General features: G+C 44.5%; 1 protein-coding gene across 1 annotated transcript in view; it reads left to right on the forward strand.

The window, feature by feature from the left end:
- Nucleotides 1-13,907, forward strand: part of LOC117809441 (E3 ubiquitin-protein ligase RNF31-like) — a 28,085-nt gene extending 14,178 nt beyond the window's left edge. The window contains exons 10-15 of the mRNA XM_034678992.1: nucleotides 1,509-1,621; nucleotides 4,373-4,483; nucleotides 4,898-4,946; nucleotides 5,931-6,027; nucleotides 6,198-6,363; nucleotides 13,235-13,907. Coding sequence (XP_034534883.1) covers nucleotides 1,509-1,621; nucleotides 4,373-4,483; nucleotides 4,898-4,946; nucleotides 5,931-6,027; nucleotides 6,198-6,363; nucleotides 13,235-13,285 — 587 coding nt within the window. The 3' untranslated portion in view covers nucleotides 13,286-13,907. The remainder of the gene's footprint in view (nucleotides 1-1,508; nucleotides 1,622-4,372; nucleotides 4,484-4,897; nucleotides 4,947-5,930; nucleotides 6,028-6,197; nucleotides 6,364-13,234) is intronic.
- The last annotated feature ends 703 nt before the right edge of the window (nucleotides 13,908-14,610 follow it).

Below are 14,610 nucleotides of genomic sequence, written 5' to 3' on the forward strand. Positions count from 1 at the left end.
CATTTTTGCTTTGAACCATGTTTCATGTCTTTCCTTTTCTTCACGTGGCAACAAAATCATCACAGAATCATGAATACACCTTATTTCATCACACAAATCAATGAAGTCATTGTGACATTTTTGAACCTCGGCGCCTTTACCATTTTGCATTAAACCTTGTATTGTTTTCCGCAAACCGCTAGCCTTATTTAGCTTCGCCTTTCTGCTACTTTGCAATCTGACTATTTTATCAGCAAGACCTTTCACAGAAAGTTTGACCACGCGTTTGCTGGTTTGAGCGTCGCTTTTTCCGGCCACCGAGTCCGGTTTGCAAGCGTCAGCTGGCACACTCACCCCAGACGGCGCGTCTTCATTCACTGCACAGTCATCCATATTTAAATAGTCCGACAGTCAACAGATCGCAACAAATAAGTCAATACAAAGTTAAATGTTTATCAACTTCACAACCAATGCATTGGAATTACGCAAGTACGTGTGCACACATTCTAAATTCAGATGGCCATCTTAACCGGTGGTAGCGCGCTACACATACCTATTTCAGATGAACGGTGAACAATAATCCAACCACGAAGAGATCCGGCGTCCTCTCCGCCATTGTCCCTCTCCGGCCTCCGCGTCCTGGGCCGCAGGTGGGAAGATGACCACCAGCTGATCACTGCTCCACACCGTGGCTCCACACACACACGCCTCCGTGTCCGTCTCCGTCGGCGTCCGCGTCCTGGGCAGCAGGTGGGAAGATGACCACCAGCTGATCACTGCTCCACACCGTGGCTCCACACACACACGCCTCCGTCTCCGTCGGCGTCCGCGTCCGCGTCACTCGACACACCGTCAAACTGCTTCAGAACCGCTCCCGAACTCGAGCAACAGCTCTCACTCCAACTTCCAATATAACAAAGTTTTTGACTTGATTGTAGAGGCCAAGCCAAAGCTTTAAGCCACTGAGGCGCTGCACCTGGAATACCTATCTGACGCGCTTGGGTTACCGTGATTGATGAATGAAAGTCCGAGTCATATTTCCCAGTTGAACTCTTGGTCCGTTTATTTTCGGGATATATTCTCCAAAAGTGTCCAAAAACATGACATTTCATAGACAAACATACACGCATAACTCCCGCAGCACCATGCTGCTTGAGCGGTCAAAAACTGTATAACCATCCGGGCGGAACACCTGACCACACAACAAAGGTTCCTACCTAAATAGACAATGACCCCCGTACAACCTTAATTACGCACACAGGTCACACACATTCATTCATAATCTGCCGTTACACTGACCTTCGACCTTTCTAACGAGGCACCCTGCCTTGAATCTGACCTTCCCGACGGAGTCACACATTAATTCAACTTCTCAAACTTGAACAATAAATTAGAATAATGTACCTTAATGTTTCCTACTGACACTGCCTCCCTCCTCCCTCTCTCCTCTCCTCTCTCTCTCTCTCTCTCTCTCTGCTGTCTCCCTTCCTCCCGTCATCGTTCACATCCTCCCGTCTCTGCCCCTCCAGCCTGCCCCAATTGCCGCTTTCAGTATGCGCTGTCTAAAGGAGGCTGCATGCATTTCTGCTGCTCACAGTGTCGTTACCAATTCTGCAGTGGCTGCAACAACCCTTTCCACACTGTAAGTCTGACACACACTGTCGCCTGTATCATGCTTCATTTACCAGAATAATAAAGGAGAAGGTGTCGGAGCAACAACATAGACTGTGGCACACACTGACACAGGAAATACAAACTTGGGGGAATAAATTCACTGGATTTTTTCTATTTTATTTCTTGTTTTCTATCATCAGCTGTGAATTATTTTGATTTGGGTTTTTTCTGTATGTCTGATTATTCATAGATGGCATTATTTGTCTCTGATCACTGATTTATAATGAATCTTTGTGTGTTTGTCCTGAAGTTGTGTGATTCCATCATAACACAGCATCCTCATTAACGTATAGAAGAGCTGTAATCTTAGCTTCAATGATTAAACTAATTCTTTCTAATAATCAATTATCATTTAATCATTAAAAAAACGTTTTCCACGTAAAAAATAATGACAAATGTGTTTTTCCCCCTAAATCAAATGTTCCTTCAGACACAGTGTATATTACTGACGGTGTTAAAGGTGACATATCATGCAAAATGGACTTTTTAATGGTTCTCTACCTGAAATATGTGTCCCTGTCTACAAACCCCCCGAGAATGAAAAGAATCCATTCTGCCCCTGTTCTGATTTCTCCACCTTTCTGTAAATGTGTGTGAAACGAGCCGTTTCAGACTTCAGTGTTTTTGTTACGTAACAACAATATCCGGTCTGTCACGGAGTCAGAGCTCGGAGCTTGTTCAGCCCATAGACTGTATAAAATACAACTCAACCCCTCCTCCGTTTTTCATTCCCTGCACACATGTGCTAACAAGGAGCTTAGGAGGGAGGCATGCTAGTTGCAGGCTGTCTTAATAAACACAAAGGTCGGTATTACTCCCCACGTCTGCAGATTTGAAGATCTAGTGGATGATTTTTATTTATCATGGATAAGTGCTAGCGCTAGTTAGCATAGCCACATAGCTACATGTCGTAGCTGTAGCTGTGTACCAAGACACACATCGACATACTGACAAATAAAACAACAAGAAACAGAATCTGTGACCAATCCTTCATAAAAGGTCCTGCTGCCTTTCTGGCAGAGGTCGGTTTTACTCCCCACGTCTGCAGATTTGAAGATCTAGTGGATGATTTTTACTTATCATGGATAAGTGCTAGCGCTAGTTAGCATAGCCACATAGCTACATGTTCGTAGCTGTGTACCAAGACACACGTCTACATACTGATAAATAAAACAACAAGAAACACTAAATCTGTGACCAATCCTTCAGAAAGGTCCTGCTACAGGCGCCTCTCCGTCAGGATCAGATTCAGAGGGTTGAAGTAACGTGATCTCTGAGCAGCCGTGTATATTCAGCCAACATGTAAACATTAGATCAACGTGCTGGAGAGCCGAGGCACATCCACTTCCTGAGGGGGCGTGGTCAGAGAGAAAACAGAGTGTTCTGATGAGGAATGAAGAAGAGGGTTTTTCAGGCAGACCAAAATCTGATTTCAAAGTGTTTTTTTGAGCACAAACTTTAAAGACATGTTTTGGGGACCTCTTAGACCAATATATATTAATGAAAAAGGCGTGATATGTCACCTTTAAACAGCTACAGATCATATTGAGGTGTTCAAAATGTTAAACACGCTGAATATCAACGTGAGGAGCAGGCTTATAAAGAATCTCTGTGGACGCATGGTCATAGAGTGAAGACTCAGACTACAACATGTGGATTTACTGCAACAGGACAACTGAACAGGATCAGATTCTGGACTCAGTGTTCAGTTTTATCGTTCTTATTGAGAAAAATAAACATTTAAACGCAGTTAGGTTTCAGCCAGGAGCGCAACCGGGTCAGAATCAGTCCAACGGCGGTGGAGGAAAAAAAGCGCTCGTGGAGACCTGTCACTCAGCTGCAGCCCCCAGCTGAGCGTCTCCGCCTTCAGTCAGCTGATTCTGAAACATGCTTTAAACTTCAAACACCTCCACTCAGCGAGGGACGAGAGAGGAAGAGACTTCATGATGTTGAACAAGCAGAGTATAATGCAGATAGCGCCCTCTACTGTTTACAAATAATATCCAGATACAAAGTATGTTGAATCGATTTTAATCCACCCTTATTTGTATGGATTTTTTTACCATCTTGTGATATATCCTTACATCCCTTGAAATGAGCCATTCAGACCTAAACTGTTTTTTGAACCAGGCTGTAAACATGTTTATTTCTGCTTCTTTGAATGGGTGTGTATGTGGTTTCCGGTGTTTCTGCAGCCAGCCTCTAGTGGACACTTGATGAACTGCAGTTTATAACACTTGGTCTTTATATGTTAAGACCAGAGGTTGCCGCTTGGTGGCCCAGAGAGTTCAAAATACTATTGAGGTAGCGTATGTGAATAGACAAACATGTCAATAAAGAGAAACGATCATCATTTTAATGATTCATGCTCAGCAGAACGATGATGCTCTTCATTTGGTCATTTCTGAGATGTCCCCTGAGCTCCAAGTCTAAAGAAGAACTTATTGAGAAGTTTTTCAAACCCCAATTAGTTTTTTAATTCAATCAATAATTTGACTTATCAGTAATTTAGCCACTAAAATAAAATTGAAAGTTCACACACAAACATGAATGAATCCTGTTAAACTTGTAAGGTGTTTGAATCAATACATCTTGAATCATCAGTCATTCAATTAAAGTTTTCATTGAGTGTTTTTGTGATCATTATGCCGCGGGTGAAACATTCAGTACATTAAGATTTGACTTATAGATGTTTCCTCTTCTGCTGTGTTCCTATCAGACCTGTGCGGTGGAGGAGTGCAGTGTTTCTGGATTACATGCTCATCACCCCAGAGACTGCCTCTTCTATCTGAGAGACTGGGAGCCCTCCAGACTACAGGCTTTACTGCAGGTACACACGCACAACTACACACAATGTGACAAGCAGACAAAGCAGCAGAAACATGATTCAATCATTTCAAACAAGCAGCGTTTTAAAGGAAAGCACTGAGGAGACAACACGGTATTTAAAAAAACATCCACATGTTACCCTCCACACCTCCATTGAGACATAGAGGATTGCTACAGTTTTACTTCCCATCACAACCAGTCAGCTGATCCATCTACTCCAGTACAGTACTGCTAATGAACTTAACAAACAAGAGCTGACACCCTGTCCTTTTCCTCTTTGTGAAAAACTGCATTTCTGCAAGTGTTTTTTCTAAAATCACATTTTGTGTGTTTTGATGTCCTCTGTGAAACAGCTTTGTTGTAATAAAGTTCGATGTGAGCTGACAGGATTCTTCCTTTTGTTTGTGCCTCACAGAATAACGGAGTGACCTTCAACACCGAACCCTCTCCTGGAACTCAGACAGGTAGACTCTATGCACATTTACACCTCTAGATATTTCCACATGTGGAGCTCTAAGGAAAGATCCATTCAGAGGACCTCACTGTCGCATGATCGCTTAACAAGACCAGATTATTTTAATTCATGACATTCCCACCAGTTTCCTGCTGTGGTGAGCTCTTAATAATCTTTATGTATAAAGCACCAAATCACAACACATGTTCTCTTCAGACTCTTTCCAAACAGAGCAGGTCTAGACCGTACTCTATGTTCTATTATTAACAAAGACCCAACATCAAGACCGGATCAGATCCAGTCCCATCTTACAGACAGGACTCAGTCTGATCTCATCTTAATCCACCATGAGCAGAGCACTTTGCAGCATTTAGCAAGTTACAGTGGCAAGGACAAACTTCCTTTAACAGGCAGAAACCTCCAGCAGGACCAGACTCATGTTAGACACACATCTGCTGAGACCGTGTTGGAGAGAGTGATAGAGGGAGATGAAGAGAGAGAGAGAGAGAGATGATAGTGGGGAGACGGATAGTAGTAGTTGTAGCAGCTGGAGTCTGGCATGTCCACAGCAGCAGAGATCCAGAGGAACCTACGAGATAAGGGAGCTCAGGGACTCCAGAAAGGACTAAGGTTAGTAACTTTAATGGGACAGGAAGAGTTAAAGTGACGGGTAGATGGAGGAGAGAGAGGGAAAGACAGGATCCCAGTGTGTCAGTCTAAGCCTATAGCAGCATAACTAAGAGCTGGTCTAAGCCTGATCAGCATGATGAGCAGGGTAAATGTTAACGTTGTCGTTTTGAGTGTTAGCTTGCTGCAAAGCTTGACAGAGCAGTGGACGTGGTTGTTTTTATGGTCTTGTTGTGTGAGTTAGTGTTGAAGATTAGGAAAGTCTTTGGGAATAACTCCTGGATAGTACAAGTGTCAAACTTTGCCACAGTTCCTTTTTCCTTCATCTAATGGTGTCATTTTTTTTTTATCCCTCTCTCTTTTTCAGGTCTGTGTGGAGTGATAGAGCAGAAGGATGAGGGAGGGCAGCAGCCAGACTCAGCCTGTGGAGCTCAGACCCAGACTGGACACGCTGGACTGTGCGAGTATGATGTCTTCTTTTAATTTTTGCTTTAAAGACTCTAAAGCATCAATCTAATTAAAACATACATAAAGTTCCTGCTGAAGGCCTGAAGAGATCTTGAAGCTCCACCCCTGCTCCTCCACTCTGATGTGCTAAGTTTTGATGCTAACTTGATGTTTTTCTGGGATCCAGGAAACATTACAGGGAGTACCTGGTCAGCCTGATCAACAGCCACTCCATCGACCCGGCCCCCCTGTACAGCTCCAACGAGCTGCTGCTGGCCTGCAAGAGATACAAAGTGGACGACAGCCGCAGGGACGGAGAGGACAGCTTCACCTTCTACAGCAGACTGCTGGAGGTGAGTCTGTGTGTGCAAAGGCACAGTCACTAGGGGTGCCCTGAGACAGACCTTAAAACAGTCACTAAGGGTGTCCTGAAACAGAGCTTAAAACAGTCACTAAGGGTGCCCTGAAACAGACCTTAAAACAGTCACTAAGGGTGCCCTGAAACAGACCTTAAAACAGTCACTAAGGGTGCCCTGAAACAGACTTTAAAACAGTCACTAAGGGTGCCCTGAAACAGACCTTAAAACAGTCACTAAGGGGGCCCTGAAACAGACCTTAAAACAGTCACTAAGGGTGCCCTGAAACAGACCTTAAAACAGTCACTAAGGGTGCCCTGAAACAGACCTTAAAACAGTCACTAAGGGTGCCCTGAAACAGACTTTAAAACAGTCACTAAGGGTGCCCTGAAACAGACCTTAAAACAGTCACTAAGGGGGCCCTGAAACAGACTTTAAAACAGTCACTAAGGGTGCCCTGAAACAGACCTTAAAACAGCCACTAAGGGTGCCCTGAAACAGACCTCAAAACAGTCACTAAAGGTGCCCTGAAACAGACCTTAAAACAGTCACTAAGGGTGCCCTGAAACAGCCCTTAAAACAGTCACTAAGGGTGCCCTGAAACAGACCTTAAAACAGTCACTAAGGGTGCCCTGAAACAGACTTTAAAACAGTCACTAAGGGTGCCCTGAAACAGACCTTAAAACAGTCACTAAAGGGGCCCTGAAACAGACTTTAAAACAGTCACTAAGGGTGTCCTGAAACAGACCTTAAAACAGTGACTAAGGGTGCCTTGAAACAGACCTTAAAACAGTCACTAAGGGTGCCCTGAAACAGACCTTAAAACAGTCACTAAGGGTGCCCTGAGATAGACCTTAAGACAGTCTCTAAGGGTGCCCTGAAACAGAGCTTAAAACAGTCACTAAGGGTGCCCTGAAACAGAACCTCGAAACAGTCACTAAGGGTGCCCTGAAACAGACCTTAAAACAGTCTCTAAGGGTGCCCTGAAACAGACCTTAAAACAGTCACTAAGGGTGCCCTGCAACAGACCTTAAAACAGTCACTAAGGGTGCCCTGAAACAGACCTTAAAACAGTCACTAAGGGTGCCCTGAAACAGACCTTAAAACAGTCACTAAGGGTGCCCTGCAACAGACCTTAAAACAGTCACTAAGGGTGCCCTGAAACAGACCTTAAAACAGTCACTAAGGGTGCCCTGAAACAGACCTTAAAACAGTCACTAAGGGTGCCCTGAGACAGACCCTTAAAACAATCACTAAGGGTGCCCTGAAACAGACCTTAAAAAAGTCTCTAAGAGTGCCCTGAAACAGACCTTAAAACAGTCACTAAGGGTGCCCTGAAACAGACCTTAAAACAGCCACTAAGGGTGCCCTGAAACAGACCTTAAACAGTCACTAAGGGTGCCCTGAAACAGAGCTTAAAACAGTCACTAAGGGTGCCCTGAAACAGACCTTAAAACAGTCTCTAAGGGTGCCCTGAAACAGACCTTAAAACAGTCACTAAGGGTGCCCTGAAACAGACCTTAAAACAGTCACTAAGGGTGCCCTGAAACAGACTTTAAAACAGTCACTAAGGGTGCCCTGAAACAGACCTTAAAACAGTCACTAAGGGTGCCCTGAAACAGACCTTAAAACAGTCACTAAGGGTGCCCTGAAACAGACTTTAAAACAGTCACTAAGGGTGCCCTGAAACAGACCTTAAAACAGTCACTAAGGGGGCCCTGAAACAGACTTTAAAACAGTCACTAAGGGTGCCCTGAAACAGACCTTAAAACAGTCACTAAAGGGGCCCTGAAACAGACTTTAAAACAGTCACTAAGGGTGCCCTGAAACAGACCTTAAAACAGTCACTAAGGGTGCCCTGAAACAGACCTTAAAACAGTCTCTAAGGGTGCCCTGAAACAGACCTTAAAACAGTCACTAAGGGTGCCCTGAAACAGACCTTAAAACAGTCACTAAGGGTGCCCTGAAACAGACCTTAAAACAGTCACTAAGGGTGCCCTGAAACAGACCTTAAAACAGTCTCTAAGGGTGCCCTGAAACAGACCTTAAAACAGTCACTAAGGGTGCCCTGAAACAGACCTTAAAACAGTCACTAAGGGTGCCCTGAGACAGACCTTAAAACAGTCACTAGGGGTGCCCTGAGACAGACCTTAAAACAGTCACTAAGGGTGCCCTGAGACAGACCTTAAAACAGTCACTAAGGGTGCCCTGAGACAGACCTTAAAACAGTCTCTAAGGGTGCCCTGAAACAGAACCTTAAAACAGTCACTAAGGGTGCCCTGAGACAGACCTTAAAACAGTCACTAGGGGTGCCCTGAGACAGACCTTAAAACAGTCACTAAGGGTGCCCTGAGACAGACCTTAAAACAGTCACTAAGGGTGCCCTGAGACAGACCTTAAAACAGTCTCTAAGGGTGCCCTGAAACAGAACCTTAAAACAGTCACTAAGGGTGCCCTGAAACAGACCTTAAAACAGTCACTAAGGGTGCCCTGAAACAGACCTTAAAACAGTCTCTAAGGGTGCCCTGAAACAGAGCTTAAAACAGTCTGTAAGGGTGCCCTGAAACAGACCTTAAAACAGTCTCTAAGGGTGCCCTGAAACAGACCTTAAAACAGTCACTAAGGGTGTCCTGAAACAGACCTTAAAACAGTCACTAAGGGTGCCCTGAAACAGACCTTAAAACAGTCACTAAGGGTGCCTTGAAACAGACCTTAAAACAGTCACTAAGGGTGCCCTGAAACAGACCTTAAAACAGTCTCTAAGGGTGCCCTGAGACAGACCTTAAAACAGTCACTAAGGGTGCCCTGAAACAGACCTTAAAACAGTCTCTAAGGGTGCCCTGAGACAGACCTTAAAACAGTCACTAGGGGTGCCCTGAAACAGACCTTAAAACAGTCTCTAAGGGTGCCCTAAAACAGACCTTAAAACAGTCACTAAGGGTGCCCTGAAACAGACCTTAAAACAGTCACTAAGGGTGTCCTGAAACAGACCTTAAAACAGTCACTAAGGGTGCCCTGAAACAGACCTTAAAACAGTCACTAAGGGTGCCTTGAAACAGACCTTAAAACAGTCACTAAGGGTGCCCTGAAACAGAGCTTAAACAGTCACTAAGGGTACCCTGAAACAGACCTTAAAACAGTCACTAAGGGTGCCCTGAAACAGACCTTAAAACAGTCATTAAGGGTGCCCTGAAACAGACCTTAAAACAGTCACTAAGGGTGCCCTGAAACAGACCTTAAAACAGTCACTAAGGGTGCCCTGAAACAGACCTTAAAACAGTCACTAAGGGTGCCCTAAAACAGACCTTAAAACAGTCACTAAGGGTGCCCTGAAACAGACCTTAAAACAGTCACTAAGGGTGCACTGAAACAGACCTTAAAACAGTCACTAAGGGTGCCCTGAAACAGACCTTAAAACAGTCACTAAGGGTGCCCTGAGACAGACCTTAGAAACAGTCACTAAGGGTGCCCTGAGACAGACCTTAAAACAGTCACTAAGGGTGCCCTGAGACAGACCTTAGAAACAGTCTCTAAGGGTGTCCTGAGACAGACCTTAAAACAGTCACTAAGGGTGCCCTGAGACAGACCTTAGAAACAGTCACTAAGGGTGCCCTGAGACAGACCTTAAAACAGTCACTAAGGGTGCCCTGAGACAGACCTTAAAACAGTCACTAGGGGTGCCCTGAGACAGACCTTAAAACAGTCACTAAGGGTGCCCTGAGACAGACCTTAAAACAGTCACTAAGGGTGCCCTGAGACAGACCTTAAAACAGTCTCTAAGGGTGCCCTGAAACAGAACCTTAAAACAGTCACTAAGGGTGCCCTGAGACAGACCTTAAAACAGTCACTAAGGGTGCCCTGAAACAGACCTTAAAACAGTCTCTAAGGGTGCCCTGAAACAGAGCTTAAAACAGTCTGTAAGGGTGCCCTGAAACAGACCTTAAAACAGTCACTAAGGGTGCCCTGAAACAGACCTTAAACAGTCACTAAGGGTGCCCTGAAACAGACCTTAAAACAGCCACTAAGGGTGCCCTGAAACAGACCTTAAAACAGCCACTAAGGGTGTCCTGAAATAGACCTTAAAACAGCCACTAAGGGTGTCCTGAGACAGACCTTAAAACAGTCTCTAAGGGTGCCCTGAAACAGACCTTAAAACAGTCTCTAAGGGTGCCCTGAAACAGACCTTAAAACAGTCACTAAGGGTGTCCTGAAACAGACCTTAAAACAGTCACTAAGGGTGCCCTGAAACAGACCTTAAAACAGTCACTAAGGGTGCCTTGAAACAGACCTTAAAACAGTCACTAAGGGTGCCCTGAAACAGACCTTAAAACAGCCACTAAGGGTGCCCTGAAACAGACCTTAAAACAGCCACTAAGGGTGCCCTGAAACAGGCCTTAAAACAGTCACTAAGGGTGCCCTAAAACAGACCTTAAAACAGTCACTAAGGGTGCCCTGAAACAGACCTCAAAACAGTCACTAAAGGTGCCCTGAAAACAGTCACTAAGGGTGCCCTGAAACAGAGCTTAAAACAGTCACTAAGGGTGCCCTGAAACAGACCTTAAAACAGTCACTAAGGGTGCACTGAAACAGACCTTAAAACAGTCACTAAGGGTGCCCTGAGACAGACCTTAAAACAGTCACTAAGGGTGCCCTGAGACAGACCTTAAAACAGTCACTAAGGGTGTCCTGAAACAGACCTTAAAACAGTCACTAAGGGTGCCCTGAGAGACCTTAAAACAGTCACTAAGGGTGCCCTGAAACAGAGCTTAAAACAGTCTCTAAGGGTGCCCTGAGACAGACCTTAAAACAGTCACTAAGGGTGCCCTGAGAGACCTTAAAACAGTCACTAAGGGTGCCCTGAAACAGACCTTAAAACAGTCACTAAGGGTGCCCTGAAACAGACCTTAAAACAGTCACTAAGTGTGCCCTGACAGACATTAAAACAGTCACTAAGGGTGCCCTGAAACAGACCTTAAAACAGTCTCTAAGGGTGCCCTGAGAGACCTTAAAACAGTCACTAAGGGTGCCCTGAAACAGATCTTAAAACAGTCACTAAGGGTGCCCTGAGACAGACCTTAAAACAGTCACTAAGGGTGCCCTGAGACAGACCTTAAAACAGTCACTAAGGGTGCCCTGAGACAGACCTTAAAACAGTCACTAAGGGTGCCCTGAGACAGACCTTAAAACAGTCACTAAGGGTGCCCTGAGACAGACCTTAAAACAGTCACTAAGGGTGCCCTGAGACAGACCTTAAAACAGTCTCTAAGGGTGCCCTGAAACAGACCTTAAAACAGTCACTAAGGGTGTCCTGAAACAGACCTTAAAACAGCCACTAAGGGTGCCCTGAAACAGACCTTAAAACAGTCACTAAGGGTGCCCTGAAACAGACCTTAAAACAGCCACTAAGGGTGCCCTGAAATAGACCTTAAAACAGCCACTAAGGGTGCCCTGAAACAGACCTTAAAACAGTCACTAAGGGTGCCCTGAGACAGACCTTAAAACAGTCACTAAGGGTGCCCTGAAACAGACCTTAAAACCGTCACTAAGGGTGCCCTGAAACAGACCTTAAAACAGTCACTAAGGGTACCCTGAAACAGACCTTAAAACAGTCACTAAGGGTGCCCTGAAACAGACCTTAAAACAGTCACTAAGGGTGCCCTGAAACAGACCTTAAAACAGTCACTAAGTGTGCCCTGACAGACATTAAAACAGTCACTAAGGGTGCCCTGAAACAGACCTTAAAACAGTCTCTAAGGGTGCCCTGAGAGACCTTAAAACAGTCACTAAGGGTGCCCTGAAACAGACCTTAAAACAGTCACTAAGGGTGCCCTGAAACAGACCTTAAAACAGTCACTAAGGGTGCCCTGAAACAGACCTTAAAACAGTCACTAAGGGTGCCCTGAGAGACCTTAAAACAGTCACTAAGGGTGCCCTGAAACAGACCTTAAAACAGTCGCTAAGGGTGCCCTGAAACAGACCTTAAAACAGTCTCTAAGGGTGCCCTGAAACAGACCTTAAAACAGTCACTAAGGGTGCCCTGAAACAGACCTTAAAACAGTCACTAAGGGTGCCCTGAAACAGACCTTAAAACAGTCTCTAAGGGTGCCCTGAAACAGACCATAAAACAGTCACTAAGGGTGCCCTGAAACAGACCTTAAAACAGTCACTAAGGGTGCCCTGAAACAGACCTTAAAACTTTCACTAAGGGTGCCCTGAGACAGACCTTAAAACAGCCACTAAGGGTGCCCTGAGACAGACCTTAAAACAGCCACTAAGGGTGCCCTGAGACAGACCTTAAAACAGCCACTAAGGGTGCCCTGAAACAGACCTTAAAACAGTCACTAGGGGTGCCCTGAAACAGACCTTAAAACGGTCACTAAGGGTGCCCTGAGACAGACCTTAAAACAGCCACTAAGGGTGCCCTGAAACAGACCTTAAAACAGTCACTAGGGGTGCCCTGAAACAGACCTTAAAACAGCCACTAAGGGTGCCCTGAGACAGACCTTAAAACAGCCACTAAGGGTGCCCTGAAACAGACCTTAAAACAGCCACTAAGGGTGCCCTGAGACAGACCTTAAACAGTCACTAGGGGTGCCCTGAAACAGACCTTAAAACAGTCACTAAGGGTGCCCTGAAACAGACCTTAAAACAGTCACTAAGGGTGCCCTGAAACAGACCTTAAAACAGTCACTAAGGGTGCCCTGAAACAGACCTTAAAACAGTCACTAAGGGTGCCCTGAAACAGACCTTAAAACAGTCACTAAGGGTGCCCTGAAACAGACCTTAAAACAGCCACTAAGGGTGCCCTGAGACAGACCTTAAAACAGTCACTAAGTGAAATTAACACCTCTCTGTTGTCTCTCTGCAGAAACTGATGGATGAGGTCGCACTTGGTGACAAAGTGCCACGCAAGAAATAATGGATGCTACTGTTCCTGCTTCCTGCTGTCGTAAACATCTCAACCCGTCAACTTCAAACTCACCTACACTAAACCCGTTTTTCTTTAAAGTGAGGAATTCTGTGAGGAAGATGTCAAAAGAGCGATCTGCTAAAACACTCCTTAAAGTTTACAACACCTCATATTCATTGTGATGCCTGTAAGACTTAAGAAGAATTGATCATTAAATATGAAAAGTCTGGAAACATATTTTCGCACACTTCCTTTCTTTTCCACACGTCTGTGTTTGAGCTCCTAAACTCTTCAATGCATATTCATCCTGGTTGTGTTACGTGTGCCAAAATATTCCAAATGTGCATGTTTAAACTTCACATGCAGTCTACAGATGTTAATATATCCAGGTGGTATTCTAGCATTTGTTAGCTTGCAGTGCATTTAATAATACGTGCAAGTTTATCAGAGCAGAATTGCACTAATGCCCAACTGGGTGGATGTGGACAGGTTTGTAACTTGCAGCTCTTTGTTGCTCTTTTAAACACAGGATCTGATTGGACGGTTAGACGTGAGGCAGGAGTGTAGATCTCAGTAAGCGTGCATGTTGTGCTCTGTACTTTGTCAAAATAAATGTGATGCTTCCTCAAAACTGTCTCTCGTGTTTGTCTTTAGTCTTCAGTCTCACTGATAGTACTAAATGTCCACATCTGATGAAGAAACTCATTTGATTTGGTTCTTTTCATAATATCAAACAATCAAAAACAAGCAACAGCCATAAAGCAAACTCTGAGCTTTATACTTTATACTGTTTTAAATGTTCCTCATGTGTCCCTCAAAGGAAGTACTCCAGGACTTTAACTCAAGTAATAATTTGACAGAACAACATTCACTTGTATTGGAGTAATATTTGACCTGGAGTATCTATACTTTAGTATTTAGATTTAGTAGTGCTGTTAATCAATGTGGGTCTTGATCCCAGTAGTTGAGCATAAAGTATTAGAATTCCTCAGATTGTGTTGAGAATGTGTGTAGAGACTGACATCTGCAGGTCGAAACCTGACTACTGCAATGGAGTTTTTCTAATGGCTGGCTGAGTTCACGATGACATCATTTGGTACTTGCATCTGTCCCATATAACCTACCTCACCACATTCCACAAACTCCAGCCCTGTCCAAATGTATGCTCAAATGTTGGATCAGGTCTTCTTACTGTGTCCCAGGCTGTAAGTCTGATCTTCATGATCTGACTGTTTGTGGTCATGTCTCCGCCCCATGACTGCAAATACATTCTTATGACTTTTTGATGTTTCAATCTTTAAAAAAGTATCACTCATAGTTTCATCATCCATAAA

The sequence above is a fragment of the Notolabrus celidotus genome, unplaced genomic scaffold, assembly GCF_009762535.1.
Source record: "Notolabrus celidotus isolate fNotCel1 unplaced genomic scaffold, fNotCel1.pri scaffold_283_arrow_ctg1, whole genome shotgun sequence".
NCBI lineage: Eukaryota > Metazoa > Chordata > Actinopteri > Labriformes > Labridae > Notolabrus > Notolabrus celidotus.